This window comes from Camelus ferus, chromosome X (genome assembly GCF_009834535.1).
Source record: "Camelus ferus isolate YT-003-E chromosome X, BCGSAC_Cfer_1.0, whole genome shotgun sequence".
Lineage (NCBI taxonomy): Eukaryota > Metazoa > Chordata > Mammalia > Artiodactyla > Camelidae > Camelus > Camelus ferus.
In genome coordinates, this window is record NC_045732.1 from 39,371,698 (window position 1) to 39,389,875 (window position 18,178).

At 38.6% G+C, this 18,178-nt stretch overlaps 1 protein-coding gene across 4 annotated transcripts in view; it reads left to right on the plus strand.

The window, feature by feature from the left end:
- The first annotated feature begins 1,491 nt into the window (after nucleotides 1-1,491).
- Nucleotides 1,492-18,178, plus strand: part of MED14 (mediator complex subunit 14) — a 62,090-nt gene continuing 45,403 nt past the window's right edge. The window contains exons 1-9 of one of the 4 annotated variants that reach the window (XM_032475856.1): nucleotides 1,492-1,619; nucleotides 6,733-6,759; nucleotides 9,071-9,176; nucleotides 14,303-14,476; nucleotides 15,132-15,261; nucleotides 15,732-15,860; nucleotides 16,181-16,288; nucleotides 16,819-16,951; nucleotides 17,722-17,881. In XM_032475856.1, the coding sequence (XP_032331747.1) occupies nucleotides 14,303-14,476; nucleotides 15,132-15,261; nucleotides 15,732-15,860; nucleotides 16,181-16,288; nucleotides 16,819-16,951; nucleotides 17,722-17,881 (834 nt within the window). In that variant the 5' untranslated portion in view covers nucleotides 1,492-1,619; nucleotides 6,733-6,759; nucleotides 9,071-9,176. Of the gene's footprint in view, nucleotides 1,620-1,714; nucleotides 2,437-6,732; nucleotides 6,760-9,070; nucleotides 9,177-14,302; nucleotides 14,477-15,131; nucleotides 15,262-15,731; nucleotides 15,861-16,180; nucleotides 16,289-16,818; nucleotides 16,952-17,721; nucleotides 17,882-18,178 lie in introns of those variants that run through there. The other 3 variants (XM_032475855.1, XM_032475853.1, XM_032475854.1) reach the window with 3 other exon arrangements.

Below are 18,178 nucleotides of genomic sequence, written 5' to 3' on the forward strand. Positions count from 1 at the left end.
TGGCTATAGATTGGGAGGGGGCTATTGCCTCTTTCAGGAGCTTTCATTTAAATTACCTCCCTGATCTTCAACAATTCAAGCACATCGTCTTACAGTCCTATTCCTGTATTTTAATCCTATTTTCTGTTAGGCTATCCTTTTCAATAACTAATACTTTTTAATTTTTAAAGATATCTATTCAAACTCACAAAAATTTCAATAAAATCTAACCTGATGGATGTGGATGAAAATTTCTCTTTTCTAAAACAACCCTCATCCACCCATTATTTTTTTCTTTTATTTGCAAGTTGGTTGTACTCTAGGTAGAACCTTACTGCCAAATAATTAATTCCAAAAGACACGGTGCATAACTGTGTTTAATATATGCAATAAGGCATAATTAAAATCTTATCAACATCACATTGAATTCAGTCTGTGTCAGAAAAGACCTTAAGGACCGTCTTGTACAACCACCTATCTTTTGTGTGTATGTGACCACCAGGGCTTAACTGAAGTCAGTAGTTTTCAAAAAGAAAGAAGAACCTTCTATAAAACAAATCAAAACAATTGCAAAAGAAATGGTACGATTCTAGCTAACTTAAAAAAGAAAGTGTTTGTTACCTGAGGTAGCAGCATAGGGATGAATCTTAGGGAAGGTTATCTGCCCTCCTGTAACTGTACCTGTTGGGGGTACAAGTAATCCTAATGCCTTTTGAAGAGTACTATGATGGTATTGTGTGTGTAAATGTGCTTTAGGATCACAAAAGAGGGAACAAGTGACTAATTACACTCCAAAGGTTACACCTTTAGAAGACAGATGAATGGTCTTCAAGAATGACTAAGAATTACACAAGTGGACATGAATGAGAGTATTTTAACCTTAGGGAACAGGAAGTGCATCTCTTGCGCGTAAGTTACAAATAGGAACCTGCAAAGAGATGTTTGCAAAGGGTCGCAGCAATTGACGCTTTTAAACAGTTGCACGTTAGAATCACCTAGGAAGCTTTTAAAAATCCTGACGCCCAGACCAATTAGAGCCTAATCTATGTGGGTAGCGTAAGTATTTTTCAAAGCCACCACGTCATCCCACCACCCCCGGCACCATGCATGCAAGGTTGAGAATCACCGCTTTAAGCAAGAAGCAAAATATTAAACGTGGATTTTGAGGGGGAAGTGGTGGTAGGGCTTAGAAGATGAACTGAAAGTCCTTGGAAGACAGGGCGACTACTTCAAGATCAGGGACAAGAACCAAGTGAGATCAGCGATAAAGGATTTAAGGGCTGTTCTGTGGTAGAACTCACGGGATTGGGGGGGGGGGGTCGGTAATGAGCTCAGCATATATCCAAGCCCATTAAAGTGAAGTTATTCTGCCAGTGGCCCTGCTCCTACCCGCCAATTATACTTTCTCCCATCTTTTCCCACAGTTTAAAAAAAAAAAAAAGCAATGACGGAAACGTCTTCTGTCCCACGAAAGGCGCATGGGCAGACTGTGGGAGGCGAGACGTCACAAGCGCGCAGCCGCAACAATTTCTTCGTGATTCCAGAACCACAAATCACGAACATCTGTCTGGGATGGAGAGGCGTCCGCGGCCAAGTTGCACCCACCAGAGGAGCGCGGATCGACACCTCAGCGCAAATTGGTGCTTTTTAAACCCCGGAGGGAGGCGAGGGCAAGGGCGGCGAGGGCAAGGGCGGGGCAACTGCTGACGTTCACGGTGAGGACGCCGGCTCCGCCCTCACACCCACTTCCGGTGGCGCGCGGCCCCCGCTTCCGCTTTTCCTGCCCGCGCGCCGACCCCGCCTCACTCCCACGCGCCCCCCAGCGTCCTGGCGCCCAACAGCCGGGAGAAAAGGCAGCAGTTGCTGTCGGAAGTCCCCCTTTGGTTCCCCTTCCGTTCTGCCTAACGACTTCCGCTTTGGGCCGTCAACATGGACGCTGCGGCTGCCTGGCGGAGCGGCCTCTGACCGGTTGCGGAGGCGCAGCTTCTCTGCGGCTGCCGCTCCGCTTCCCCGCCCTCCCCACCTCCCCCCGCCCCTCCCTCCCGTCCCTGGGGCCGGCGGGCTAGTCGCTACATGGGGGCGGGCCTCCGCCGCCGGCGCACGGCTTCCTGTTCAGAGGCGGCCCGGCTGTAGGCGGCGGCGACTCCGCCCGCGCCCACTTCGGCGCGGTGACCGAGCGCCCGGGAGGGAGGCTCGAGGGCCGCATCTGGTGCCGCTGCGCCAAGCCCGGCCCTGCGCCGCCATGGCCCCAGTGCAGCTGGAGAACCACCAGCTGGTCCCGCCCGGAGGCGGCGGCGGGGGCAGCGGTGGCCCCGCGTCAGCCCCGGCGCCTCCTCCTCCGGGAGCCGCCGTGGCGGCGGCCGCTGCGGCCGCGGCTAGCCCTGGCTACCGGCTGAGCACCCTCATCGAATTTCTGCTGCACCGGGCCTACTCGGAGCTCATGGTGCTGACGGACCTGTAAGTGCCGCGAAATCCATGCCTGCTCCCCAGCCCCCGCTTCCCGCCCAACTGGCTGAGAGGTTTGCACCTCCTTCTCCCCAAGAGGCTGCTGCTTTCTCCTCTCCGCTGGGCTGCTTCGTCTAGAATATCTGAACTCTTGGTGCTCGGCGGGGGTGGAGGAGAAGCTTTGCATTTGGGGTCTTTCTGGAGGTGAAACAACCGAGGCTTGTTAATTATGCATGTTAGACTTCCCTGAAAAGCCCAACTTTGGGATTTTTGCTCGATTTGCCAGTTGAACCCTATTGGTTTCTTGGCTGGAAGCTTTTTAGCTCAGAGCTGAAGACTAGGGTTTAGGAATATATACTATTAGACCTTAAAAAAATTCTAAAGATGGAAAATTGTTTTACAGCCTTTTACAGTACATTTTAAATGTAGTCTGTAATTGCTTCTGACAAAGTATGAGCTCAGGAGATGTGTATAAAATAATTAAAAATGTTTGGATTCCAAGTTTGTGTGTTCTTCTGGAACGTTTGAGACGGAAGTGTTAACGCATTTAGTGTAAGTAAAGGTTTTTTGTAACTGGCCTACTGTTACTGTCTCTTGGGATATGAAGGGAGTTTATAAATCACCAAGTTGCCAGTGGAATGCCTTGGGACATGATTAGGGTGTTAATCCCTTCAGAAGGCTCAGAATACACTGTAATGATTTGGGGTATGTAAGAAAAGGCGCTATAAAATTTAGGGGTATATATACTCTAATTACTGTTTTAAATTTTTATATTCAGCTTCAGAAAAAGTAAGAATTACTAGTTTTCATCTAGATTGGTTTTTTATCTTTTATCTATTGCTAGACTGCAGATCAGTGTTTTCATTTGAAATACACTAGTATGTAGGTATTAGGCTGTGAAGTGTCAACAGTAATTTGTTGCCAGAGACTTTTAAAATATTTGTTTGCGGATGACTAAAAGAATTATATTAGATTCCACTTATTCCTGTAAAACATCATTCTCAGAATTTTGATGTACTGTACTTTATTGAATGGGACAGAAAGAAGCTTACCCCTGTCTTATGAGAAACTTAAATAGCTGTCATGATTAGGGTTTATTGTGGTAATATACTTCTCCGCACCATTTACTGTTGGATTTCATAAGAATTTAAAAGTATGCGTGAGAAAATTTCATGTATGTGAAGGTCACCTGTCCTATGGATAGCTATGGAAAAATGTTGAAAATTGCTACTATCAGTGGTTGTGTAATTTGTGTGATTTATTTTTCCATAGAGCATTTCCATAGAAATTCTTTGAATTATATTGTGTTGTTCTGACTGTTTTAGTGCTTAGTTATGATGAGAGGAACATTTATTTTATTGCTGTAGAAATAAGTATGTAGTTTTAGCCCTCACCCTTTATATGATGATTCTCCAGCCCAGACCTCTCCTCTGAACTCCAGACTCAATGTCCAGATGCCTACATCTAAGTATCTAATGGGCATTTCAGTGGCCCCAGTCCAGAACCAAACTCCTGATTCCATTCAACCCCCCCCCCCCCCCAAAACTCTCCTGTCTCACTAAATAGTGTCTCCATTCTTCCTGTCAATGCCTAGGCCAGAACTTTTGAAGTAATTCTTGGCTTCTTTTTCTTCCAGTCCCACACTCAGTACATGAGCAAGTCTTGTCATCTCTGACTTCAGGATCTGACCGATTTTCAACATTTCCATCAAGTACTAACCCTTTGTCCATGTTACTGCAGTGGTTGGCTAACTGGTACCTCAACTGCTACCCTTGCCTGTCTATAGATTTTCCTCCATAAAATAGCCAGGATGATCTTTTAAAAACTTTTTTGCTCCCAACTCTCCATTGGTTCCTCATCCTACTTAGAGTAAAAACTTTTTATAGTCACCTATATAGAGAGTGACTATAAAATTTGTGGTCCAAATCAGGACACTTCTGAGCATGAAAGGTGATGTTATTAATAACAATGTTGGAACAACAGGCATAACCAGGGACTATCTTGAGCAAACCAAGACTGTGGTCTACCTTTAATGTCCTACATTACGTGTCTTCTCTCCCTTACCCCTTTTAACTTCATTTCTCATATTCTCCTCCTTGCATATTCTGTTTCAGCCACGCTACTTTTATGGATGTTTCTTGACAGGGTCAGGCACACTCTAACTTAGAGCCTTTGCTCTTCCTCTAGAAATCTGTGTGGTTTGCTTTCACATTTCCTTTAGATCTTTGTTCAGGTGTAATTTATCAGACTTTTTTTGTAATTACCCATGAGAAGTACTCTGCCCCTTCAACCTATCATTCTTACTCACTGCTTTGGTTTTCTCTATAACACTTAACCACTGCCAAACATCCTTAGTTTATTGTCAGTCTCCTCCCCTCTGGAAGCTCTGTGAGAACAGAAATTCTGAGTTGTTTGCTGCTTTCTCTGGGGCTTAGAACAATAACTGGCACATAGTCAGGACAATTGTCATTGTAGACCATGGAGAACGTAAGGGGAAAATTCACTGTTGCTCTGGATACATAGGTATGTAAAATAACTTTTCTCTTTTGATTTATGGTAACCAAAATTGGTTTGGGAATTTACCTTGGAAGTTCCTAATTCATGTATTTTTCCTTGTTCCAGGTAGAAACTGTCCCGCTTAATGTATTAATGTAAAACCAGTGTTCACGGTATACTTTGAGTCTTATTTCTGCCACATTTGATGCTTGTCTGTGGACTGTTTAAAGTAAAAAGGGCACCGTTGATGATTTTAGGTTATTTGTTTTTGGCCCCAGATTTCTATTTTTTTCCTTCTGCCTGTTCACTTCCTTCTCCCCCTGCCCCCACCCTACCCCCCACCACGCATGCTGTCATCTTAGACTTTACATTCTGCCATAACTTCTTAGAGACTTAGATTTTACTCTTTAAAAACTTCTTTTAATTACAATCAGAAAATGCCAGGATCTCAGTCATGTAAACTTGTCTTATCACACTTTGGTGTAAGGGTTCTGGACTTACTTCTTCCAAAGATTTGCACTTTAGGGCTTTTGCCCCAAGTGGTGACTTTGTCATCCATAAAGGAATTTTAAATAGATTAGGAGGAATTGAGGGGAAAGGGATGCAGGCAGCAAAGCCTATCCTTTATCCCTGAAATGATACAGCCTTTGACAAGAGATGATCCTCTTAGGGTCTCTGGGACAGTGGGTAACAGCTGAAACAGTGATCCCCCTCCCAAAGGCTCTGTTCTTCAGTTTCTCTCTTTCTCTCACATACACACAAGTATCCGTGGTTCTCATTCTCTCCTTCCCTTGGGGACAAGGGTTGTGGCTTCTCAAGGAGTGTTTTCTGGATCTTTCATATGTGTAGGAACTTGCCAGTAGCTGCTTGTACTTGCAGTCTTATAAGGCGGCCTTAATTGCTGCTTCATTCTCTGATCCGCTGGCCCTTGCAGCCCCTACCTAGTTTCTTTTATCACTTGGATCATAACCTGAGCTTCCATCCCACTGTCTACTCTAAGAATTGTAGGTAACAATAAGCCAGAGCTCATTTTAACAGTTTCCTCTCCTTGTACCTTGAATCTCTGGAGGTGGTTTTAGTTTTTCTGCACCTGTGGCATGTGGGTGGGAGAAGAGGGTCTAAGCACTCAGTGTGTATTCTTCAAGAATTGATTAGATGTAGGAGAGGCTTTAGAGTTCAGGCTTAAAGCAGATCAGGACCTTTCTAAGCATGGATGGATGCAAGAGTGTTAAATGATGTAGTTTATCAAGGAAAACCGTGACACTGGTTGCTGGCTAGTTCTGGAGAACTAGCAAAAAAGAGCCATCAAAACCTTCCTGGAGCTTTTTAAAAGTAATCATTTACATCTACCAGGCGACATCATGATTACTGTACAGCCCTTGGCTCATGCTGCCCTTTTGTGTGTTTAGCTTCCATAACAAAACATGGAGGGATTAGTGCTTGGAAGCAAGGTTCCATGGAATACAGGGAGGCTGGCGACTAGGTAGTACCTTGCATCCGTGACCATTTTGGTCTTAAAAGAATATTTTCTCTGACTCTCTATGATATAGTGTGCTAATATAAGGCTTTTTAAGTGTTTGAGGTTCATGCAATATCTTTTGAAGCACTTTGAATGGAGAGTGATGTTCCTTTGTTAGTTTTTCCTTTGTAGCTGTATTGTTGGAAACTCAAAAAAATAGAGTAGGGAGCCACACAAACCTGTAGTTTATTCGTTTTTCTGAAATACTGAGGTATTTAATAGAGTCAAAGAACATTATATTTTGATGAAGGTATGCATATATTTAGTCAATTTCTTTTTTTTTTTTTTCTTAGACTGCCAAGGAAATCTGATGTGGAAAGGTGAGTATGAAAAAAACCTTAAGTCTGTGTCTGTTTTGATACATCTCTGGCTGTCTGTGTGTGAGAGTGTGGGATGAGGTATGTGTAGGTATGGGTGATAGGGCTGTGGATAGGAAACGTAAGCCCATTTGTTTAAGGAGCCCTGGGAAGTATAATTTCCTCATCCTTGACGATTCTTGGTATGAGACCAGCTCTTGACCTTCTGTTCTAGAAATCTTTATTGAATCACTAGCCAGGTCAAGTGCCTGAGGAGGTTAGGAAGATGTAGAAGATACAGAACTTAATGGAGAAAGCTGAGGAAGAGACTGACTTTAGAAACCTGGCTACTAATTTTCCATTTGCTACGATGATACTATTAGATATCTTTGGAGAATGGACATTTGCCTACTGTTATTGCTGTTCTATAGATGGGAGAATTTTGATTCAGTTGGAGTTTGGGGCATAAGACATAACTAAACACTAGTGTATTTCCATAGGCCAGTGGAACAAGATCAATTAAGATTTCAAAGAAGTCAGGTGATGGAGATTTAAATTGTGGCTAAATATAGGCCACATGACTTTATGTTTAGCACTATTTATGCTCCTTGTTTGATTTTTTTTAAAATACCAAGTCACTAGGGTGGATTTTAGCATTTATTAGTGACTAAGCTCCACCCCACCCCCACCCCCATGACCTTTCTGTTAGAATTAGACATAGATTGAAAAGATAGAGGTGAAAGAGATGATTGAAGCATAGCTGTGTTATGGTTTGGCTGGTCCCTTTTAAAGGAAGGAAATGAAAATCAGGATTTGCTCTGTCCACTCTGGGGTAAGAAGGGAAACTGTGCCTTGGGAAACCAATTCATGCTGCCTGTCACTTGAGACAGTGTGGTGTCAAGAAAAAAACATGTTAAAATAGTTTCCAAAGGGGGACATCTCCTTTCCAGTAGACGAGCTCATCTGGCAGACTGAATTAATAATATACAAATATGTTTGCTCTGGGAGAGGAGAAGAGGCCTGACATCCTCCATAAGCTGTTGCTGAGTTAGAATGACAGCACCGAGGCTCTTAGCACTGAGGCGACTACCAGATCTTAGTGTACATTTAACATTTCTGCTGCGTCCCAGTCTTACCTGTGATGCTCTCTGCTTGTTTTATCTCTAAGGATCCTTCACAGGCACTGGCAAAGAATCATAGTTGTATCTGTGTCTTTGATTCTTCTCTCTATACTACCAATAAGCATATTGCCGGCTGAATCTTAAGGAAGGCTTTCGGGATGTTTATGGGCTACGTATGCTCTCAGTAGAAGCTAGATTTTGTAGTCTTCAGTCAGGATTTTGCTTCAGCAAAAATGTTCATTTTGGTGCATTGCATCATGGTGTTGCTATTGGTGAGATGCAGAGATGTGGGTTGGATCTAGCGGTACTAAGATCAATATGTCAGAGTCCACTTGGAGGGAGGTTGATGTCTTGCTAGGGCCTGTCATCAGTCCTGGCCTGTGGAATATTTTTTTTAGTGTCTTAAGGTAAACCATAAAAGGTATGATTATCGGTTGTGTAGCTGACATGAAGTCGAGAGGTCTAGCTAACACACTGATTGACAACATAAAGCTTTTTATAAAGCTCTTAAGGCTTTATGAGGAGATGATAAAAATACTGATGAGTATTGGGAGGAAAGCATTGTACTGGGTATAGCATAAAAATAGATGTGGATAGACCTTCTAGCTTTTATTTTCAGTACTCAACTTACTTTCTTTAACTTTGTTTGGATAATTTAATATCTAAGTTTCTCATTGAAATTAGTTTGGTAAGGAGTTGCATAGTTAAGCCCTTTATTAAGTTTTTTAAATTATGCTCTTGCAAGATGGGAAATGGGCCCTTGTTTTTGTAGAAATAATACAGTTTCAAGCTTTGGTAAAGAGCTGTTTCACTTCCTTTCTCTTACCAAAAAGGTTACTCATTCATAATTCATAATTTCAATTTCAAACCATAATTTGGTCCCCTTTGTAACCCAGTTAACTTCTGTATAGTAAGTTTATATTTGTGAATTTAGTATACTTTAGTAAACAACTTTTATTGCAATATAAAATTAATTTTAAAATGCAGTTTGTTGCTTAAGCATTCTATTGGATTTATTACTCTGAGGTAGAAAATAAAGCATATGCAGATGGTATACAAAATGTGACAGACAGTAATTCATATTTTAAGTGGTTCATTTCATTGTAATGGTTATAAACAAAGATTGATTCATATTTTAGCTCAGATGAAATAAATTGTGAAATATTCTTTCAAATATGTTGGTTCATTAAGAGTTGTTTTGTTTTATTTTAAAGGAAAATAGAAATAGTACAGTTTGCTAGCCGGACACGCCAACTCTTTGTTCGATTATTAGCTTTAGTAAAATGGGCTAATAATGCTGGCAAAGTGGAAAAATGTGCGGTGAGTGAAATTTTTTATTTTATATAAAATAACTTTTGGAATGTTAACTTTTAATAGGCATGGTTTTTAATTTTAGCTTTAACTTACATCTGCTGATATGTTTTGAGAGATGTTACTTATGTGAGTAATCGCATTTCTGTATGGTAATGTATAGTATATATCTATAGAAAATTAGCATTTGTTTATGGATACCTGGTCAGAAAAAAAGAGAGGCCATATCTGGAGACATCATTACAGTAGAAGACATTAAATATGAGACTGGACCTAAAGGGGGAAAATGGTCAGCTTCCATGTGTATGGTTCCTTAGAGTTTGCAAAGTACTCCCTTAAATTTTGCCTGTTAATTCTTGACAACCTTTTCAAAATGGCAGAGTCAGGATTCTTCTCTTATTTTACAGACGAGGAAATAAGGTTCCTAGAAGTTAAATGGCTTCTTCAAGGCCACAAAGCTGGTGATAGCATTTATCTGTCCCTTTATTTATTTATCTATTCATTCTCCAAACCTTTATTGAGCATATGGCATAGGGTATGGTGTGTGGAGACTTGAATAAGGCATAGTCCCTGCCCTCATTTAGAAGCTCATAGTCTTGACTGTTGAATCATTCTTTTGAATTTAAAGGAGTGACCTGTAGTGAAATATACCACAGATGCTAAAATACGCCCCCTCCAAAGTTTTAAGCTATGTTAAAGAAGGGTTAAGGAGGAAAAACATCAGTAGAGATCTTGTGTTACCCCGTTGAGTTCATAACTTGGGGAGGATGGTGTGTTGTTAACAGATAAGACACAAAATTACTCCCTCCTGTTTTACTTCTGATGAGGTCAGTCACTTCTAATGAGGATGGAGTTCATATTGGAAGGGGTAGAGTAATTCTAATAAAATGAGTAAAATTCTAAAATAATGAGAGCATTTATCCACTTCAACTGAGGTCAGTTCTCCAGGCCCAGCTCTATAAGGCCAAGTAGGCTTCTAGCTACTGTCGATTATATTTGCAAAGTGGGGGAAAGTGGGTAGATGCTCTAAATAAGCTTGACATTGATGTTCAAATTTTTTTTTCATTCAATTATGTAATGATATTTAAAAGTTTTATCAGTCTTTATAGGTAAAAGCACAAAAACAACTTACATTGGTTAAATTACATTTAAGTCATTTATGAATTTTATTAGGCTTCCTGGATAAATTAAAATTAGCAGCTACCCAGTATAGAGAGGTACCATAATAAATTTATTTTTTGCACCTTGACAAGCTAAGTTGAAAATATTTTTATAGTAGTTTTATATTTGCAAATCTATTGAAGTTTGCATATTTGGTAAAATTTCACTTTAGAAAGAAATCTACAACACAGTTGCATTTCCGCACATGAGTTTCTAATATCTTTGCAATTTTAGTCCAAAAGTAGCATTTACTATTCTCAGTTTCACTAGGTTTCCTTATCATTGGACATAAAGCTTATATGAAAATTGCTAAAGTGAAAAGAAAAAAGAGCTTATGAAGAAGTTGAGAATTTAAAATTCTAGACTAATAATTTTTTTGCAAGTTAAAAGAAGATACATTTCTAGCCACAGATCTTTTGTCTCTAGGAGTAAGCTGGTATCATCCTTCTATATAACACTGATCAAAGGGGGAGGATATTTTGTACCATATATTGAGTTTTCTCTGGGGGGGAATAAGTCCTTTTATTTATCTGTTGTCGATATGATTGGGAAATTGAAGTTTATAGACAGAAAGTCTTTTGTACACTGTAAAGCATCATTCAGAGGATAATTTTTGTTAGAAATATTAATAAGGAAGCCTATTCCAAGCTTATTTGCCAGAAAGTTTAAAATTCACTTCATTGTTTTGGAAATTTGGATACCAAGTCTAATGAATCTATTTGGGCTGAAATGAAGAAGTATGGTATTATGTTTTTGAAAAGCCTAAGGTTTCTTTTCAATAATTAGTTACTTTGGGGTAATCTTTTCTTAAAGATATTCAAACTTTCAGTGAAGGGTTAGGTATTACTGAAATGTGTAAAATCAAAGTGTTCAATTTTTCAGATCTGGTGTTAAATCCCTAATTATACCATGGGTATTTAAATTACCTGTTTGATACCCCTGAACTGTATGTACTTTGACAAAATATATCAAGCAAAATCCAAAACTCTTGGCTTTGATATTGAGCCATATTGTATTCCTCTTTCATTAATTCATAGCATAGTATTCTTCTATTAGTTTTTTGAACCGACTATTCCAGTAAGTCACACTCTGAATAAAGTCTCATGTTGAACTTATAGAAAGTTTTGGTATTTTTGTTTTGTGAATGTAGAACAAATGTGTTTTTGTCGGGAATAAAGTCCAACAGCTGGAGAATTAGAGGATTATTCACATTTTGACACTTATATTCTCAACCTAATGATTATTTAACTAGTCTCATTAGAGGTTCTTAATAGATAATGTTCTTTAGCCATGCCAGGCATATTATGTGTTTAGCTGAGTGTATAAATACATGATTTATAGAACTCTGACTAATGATAAAACAGTCTGAATAATGTTTTATCTAAGAAAAAGAAAAAATGTCTCTCCTAGAGCTTTCTTAAAAGCAACTTTGGGATGTAATTTGCACCCCATACAATCTACTCATTTAAAGTGTGCAATTCAGTGGTTTTTCGTATATTCACAGATATGTGCAACCATTACCATAGTCAATTTTAGACCATTTTCATCACCTTAAAAAGAAAGCCTTTACCCTTTTGCTGTCACACTAGGTATCCCCCCAGCCCTGAGCAACCTTGCTGTCTCTATAGATATGCCTATTCTGAACATTTCATATAAATGGAGTCATAATATGTCTTTTGTGATTCGCTCCTTTTATTTAGCATAATGTTTTAAAGGGTCATCCATGTTGTGCCATATATCAGTACTTGATTTTTATAGCTGAATTGTATGGATCTACATATTTTATTTATCCATTTATCAGTTAATGAACTTTTAGGTTGTTTCCAGATTTGGGCTATTTTGAATACTGTTGCTATAAACATTCATGTACAAGTTTCTCTCTGGGCATATGTTTGCATTCCTCTTGGGTTTATATCTAGGAGTGGAATGGCTGGGTCACATGGTAACTCTATATTTAATCATTTGAGGACCTGCCAGGCTGTTTTCCAGAATGGCTGTACCATTTTACATTCCCATCAGCAGTGTAAGAGTTCCAATTTCTCTGTGCTGACACTTGTTACTGTCTGACATTTTGATTCTAGCCATCCTAGTAGGTGTGACGTGGTACCTCACTGTGCTTTTTATTTGCATTTCTCTGATGACTAATGAACATCTTTTCATGGACTTTGACCATTTGTGTATTTTCCTTAGAGAAGTGTCTATTTGGTGCTTAGTTAAATTTTAAAGGAGATTATTATTAATCATATTAATAGCTGCTGTTATGTGAGTGCTTTAAAAAGGAAAAACATGATCATTAGGGACTTACATGGATTCAGTAATAAGTAACTCAGAACTTAATTTGTATCTTTATTTATTTGATTTCTAAGTCAAGGAAATACAGCTGGAGCTAGTGTATTTTGAGTTGAACAAGGTAGTTTAGAATTTCATTAATTACCCACATTTAAGGTGGAGCAATGTGGGCTGGATAAACTGTAGCACCACACTAGGGTTGATGCATCTCTTCCTGGAGGGAAATTTTTAGTATTCTTTGGCCTTGGCTTTGGTCTAATAAGCATTTTTACAGTGTCCTGAGTGAAGGGAGACTTCAGATGACCTAAATCTGAGTAAAAACCAGTACAGAAGTTGAGAGAAACAGGATTCAAAATGGTTTTAAATATGTGAAAATCAGACAGATTACAGTCTTGCTTTAGGTTCAGGATGGGAAAGGGGACCTTGCTTGATAGAAATTCATGCACAAAAGATCAAGGTCTTTTAGCTGACTTCAAGCTTGTTATGTGTTAGTAGTGTCATGGCTGCTATTAAGAAGTTAGTGTTGATAGCACTCCATTTTACTAGTCATAGAAGGTAGCTTTTCTACTGGGCTATTCTGGTCTAACTGAAAAGTTAGAAAAAAACCATTTTTTGGTTCCACCTTCTCTGATTATTGACTGTCTTTGGGCAAGTGTCTTAATCTCAGCCTCAGTTTTCTCATCTCTGAGGTGGTAGTAATTATCTGGTTTTTGTCTGTTTCCTAGAGTTGTGAAAATCAGATAATAAAATGAGTGTGGAAATACTGAGAAAATGTAGGGCATTGTGTGTGCACGATTTGGTATTACTTCTGGATACCACATTTTAAGTTGATCACTGATAAACAAGCATTTCCAGGCAGTGGAGCAGGGATGGTGAGTCAAGAATTTGGAGATGGGATGGCTGGTGTAAGTGACTTGGAATGTTCAACTTGAAGATAGAATTCCCCTGTTTGAAGGACATGAGAGACTTTAAATATTGTCCCAGAGTAGAAGTAGGGGATAAAAGTTTCAGAGAAAAATTTTCAGCTCCATGATGAGCTCTAGTAGTTCAGGTGCACTTGTGAAATGTATTGAGTAGAGAAGGGATGGAAAGGATTTCTGTACCGGGCATGAAGTTGGCCTAGATCTCCTAACAAACAATGTTTACTGAGTGTTTTTTATGTTCTGGGCACTGTTCTAAAGGTTTCATACGCATAAACTTTCAATTCTCAGAACAACCTTATAAGAGAGTGGAAATCACCTCCATTTTATATTGAAAAAAACTGAGGCACAGAGGGATTAACTAACTTGCCCAAGGTTATAGGGCTAGTAAATTGCAGAATTAAAATAGAAACCAAGGCAGTCTATGCTTTTCTATCTATTTTATTACCAGCCAACTCAACTCTAGAAGTCTGTAAGAGTAAAAAACATTTTATTCTATTTATTTTTCCTAACTTACTATATGTATGTGTAATGTTAAGGATGGAGAAATGAATTGGGAAACTTTTTGATTGATATAAAATTACTGGTTTTTAAAATATTTCTTCTTTCCTCAAATTACTAGGAAATTTTTTGATGAAATATTTTGAAATAGGGAAAACCTATACTAATTCTCCTCAAAGTTTACTTTGGAATCAAAAGGTATTTGTAAAGTGAAAAGCAGCTAGTTTGCAAGGAAGCTTAACACATTTACCCTTTGCCTTAAAGATGATCTCAAGCTTCTTAGATCAGCAAGCCATCCTGTTTGTGGACACTGCTGATCGCCTGGCCTCGTTAGCTAGAGATGCTCTAGTCCATGCACGCCTGCCTAGTTTTGCCATTCCATATGCTATTGATGTACTGACTACTGGGTCTTACCCACGTCTGCCAACCTGCATTAGGGTAAGTGCATTCCTTCCCCAGCCTGTCCCCTCCCCCCCCCAAAGTTGAAGGCTTTGGCATTGGATTCTACCATATTAATAAGTAGCTAAGCAAAACACAAAAACACTTCACCTGTTTTGTGTTTTTAAAATAAATATTTCATGTAGTTTGCTTTTTTTCTTTGTAGTTAAAATTTGAGAGCTTTTTGAAATAAATTGGAGCCAAAATGTGAGCAGCAATCAAAATGAGTTATTTATTTAGGAGAGGGTGGACAGATGTTTAGATGTAACTTCCATCTATTTCATATGTGAAAATACAGCACTCTAGTTGCTTTCTAGAAGTGCTTTTTAAAATTTGTTGTGGTGGTAGTTGTTCACTGACTTGGTGCTATTGTATTTTATACTTCTATGAAGTGGTGGAAGTCATCTAGTGACGTTAAAGTTAGTTTCATAAATGGAGCGTGAAGATCATGTTGCATTGCCATTTTAGCTGGGTGACTGCTGGAATCATCGGCACTCAAATGCATGATAGTAATAGTCACTATTACTGGATGTAGACTGCAGAAATGAGCATTGAGATTCTCTTGGGTAAAGTAAGAAAATATTGTGTTAAGACAGGTGCAGGTAAAAATTATGTCTCTGTACATAATTTTTAAATTACTCAAATTTTTTTGTAGGATAAAATTATTCCTCCAGACCCAATCACCAAAATTGAGAAACAAGCTACACTTCACCAGCTGAACCAGATTCTTAGACATCGGCTTGTAACCACAGATCTTCCTCCTCAGTTAGCAAATCTTACAGTTGGTATGTACCTGAAATTTTTTTTAAGAGTTGACTTGTCAGAATATTTTTAAAATGCCTTTTTGGGTTTTATTTTGTAAAATATTCTTATGAAGTCTTGACCTACAATTTTGGTTGGTGTTTGAATCTGTAACTTGTGCCATATCATTTCCCTTTAGTACCTGGAAATACAGTGCTGGTATTTGAAGCTGGGGAGTGGGTGCGATCACTTGAAGCTCAAGGAGAGACTAGGTCCTAGAGTTGAGCCTCAAGAAAATATTGATGTTAGAAGATGTTAGAAGAGTTGCCTTTGGTTTCTTGATGACCTGGAAGCTGGCTGCTGTTTATATAGGAACCACTGAATTGTTTGAATGTCTATGAAAGAATCTTCAATCTATTTAAAATTTCTTATGAGCAAGACTGAAAGTTCTAGGTTAGCAGGAAGCTGATTACTTTCTAGCAAAGTAGAACTCTTCTTCTCCTTCTTCTAAAAGCAAATGGCCGGGTGAAGTTTCGAGTTGAGGGAGAATTTGAAGCCACCTTGACTGTGATGGGAGATGACCCTGATGTTCCATGGCGTCTTCTCAAGCTAGAAATTCTAGTTGAGGATAAGGAAACAGGAGGTAAATCATAAATACTGATTTAAATTATAAGTATTGACTTAAATGCTTGGTGTTTTTATATTATTGAAACATTCTTGCAGAATAATAAATGTGTTTAGCAGTTTATCGTATAATTTGAAGGAGATTTTGTGGTAATCATAACTATCTACTGACCACAAAAGTTTCAGTGTTTCTCTAGTGTAATATTTTCTAGTTTTCATAGATAATTTCAGTTTTTTTTTTTAACTCACCTTTAGTTAGTATACGCTTCCTTAGTCGGTCTGTGACACGATCTGTACACTTTTCTGATTAACTACCTTCTTTTCTCCTGCCAATGGAAGATGGGCGAGCCTTGGTTCATAGTATGCAGATCAACTTTATCCATCAACTGGTGCAGTCTAGGCTCTTTGCTGATGAGAAACCTCTCCAGGACATGTACAACTGCTTGCGTATCCTTCTGAAATTTGAGCCCTGTGTTTGTAAGGAATTTGTCTCCCCCACAACACATATGCACGTTTCCATTTGCCCCTAGTCCTGAACTATAGCAGCCTAAAATCTCCCCCTCCCCCTTTTTGGGAAGAAATGGGGCCAGGGAACTGGCCAGTGTAAAGAATAGGGATATGTCTATAATAAACCAAGTTTTAAATTTTACTATTGACTTTGCATGTAAAATTTTTAAATGATGAGTTAGAAATAGTACTTTTTGGAGACAAAAAATAGTTCTATTTGGTCTATCCATATTCTCTAAACTGTGATGAATTAAGGGGCAACCTGGACCTTATGTTTTGTTTATATTGGTTCAAAGATAAATATAAAAGATTTTTCTAAAATGATATCACAAATTGCAACACTTTTCATACGTCATTGGAGAAATAGCAAACTTTTGTGGAATAGAACTTTTGTCAAATGAAGTTTGCTTATACTTCATTGGCTGTTGTAGTAATACATTATATTAGATTTGCTTAACGAGATCCATCAGATTCTTTCTGCTTGTCACTTCAGTTAGAAGTGCTACATTCCCAAACTCTAATGTTAATCCGAGAGCGGTGGGGAGACCTTGTACAGGTGGAAAGGTATCATGCAGGAAAGTGCCTCTCCCTCTCAGTTTGGAAGTAAGTAAAGCTGATGATGGTGGAATCATGCTATGACTGTAAATACTCTTTTTGTTTCTCTTTTTCTCTCATACATTTGATTCACTATGTACCAGTAGCTGTGCACCCCTTAACAACATGATTTTGTATGGTAAGGTCCCATGGTATATAAACCACGTAGGACATTCATAATTGACACCATTCTTAGAACATGGCATGTTTTAAGTATGTAAACATCTATTTGTACTAGAACTTACTATTCTTAAAAGATTAGATTACTCTGGGTTCGTACCAGATTGCTAAAAGACCATTACTTTAGATTGTTGGGTATCATTTTTTCAAAAATCTTTGCTTATCACAGTGTTATATTTAGAATTGCACCTTTTAAAAACTTTTGGGGGAGGTTTTTGGGGAAAATCAATATCAGGTTGTTTTAAAATCCTCTCTTCCCCCTCTGTTGAACTTTGCTTGACTCCCATTTTCTGTAAAGGAATCAGAGGTGAATAGACACCATTTAAAGACAGGTTGTTTTGTTCTGGGTGTTTTTTGTGGGTGTGCATGTGTTTTATTTTTTAATTCTGTGTCTGTGGTTTTTTTTTTAATGTAGTAAATCATATTGTTTTGGGTTACAGAATAGCTGTCTTTTCAATATTAATAGTCCCTCAACAAACAGTGAGGGCCTGCCATGTTCTAGTCTCTGGATAAGGTGCACAATGGCCTGTCTCTCTTTTATTCCCGAAGTTAACAGACTGTGTTGAAAATAATTCTTAACATTTCTTTTTTCTCTTTAGTCAACAGGTTCTTGGGAGAAAAACAGGGATAGCCTCTTTTCACAAAGTTACGATTAAAATTGATGAGAATGATGTCTCCAAGCCTTTGCAGATTTTTCATGATCCTCCTTTGCCAGTTTCTGATTCCAAATTAGTAGAAAGAGCCATGAAGGTAAAAGATGTCAGTACATTTTAATACTGCTTTGATTAAATGAAGATAATGTAACTTACCATTTATACTTCAACTTTTAGCATGAATTCTTTAATACCTAATTGTTCCTAGAAACTCTTTATGAAACTTGTTTTAAATGAATGTTATGCTTTTGCATTTGTTGCTTTTTTAACATCTAATATTATAATGTATAATTTTTAAAGTGTTCTTTCAACTTTTGTAATTTAGATCAGATCACTATTTTATTTTTTTAAGATCTGGCATTTAAACGGTACGATAACTGATCAGAGATCAGATCTATACCTG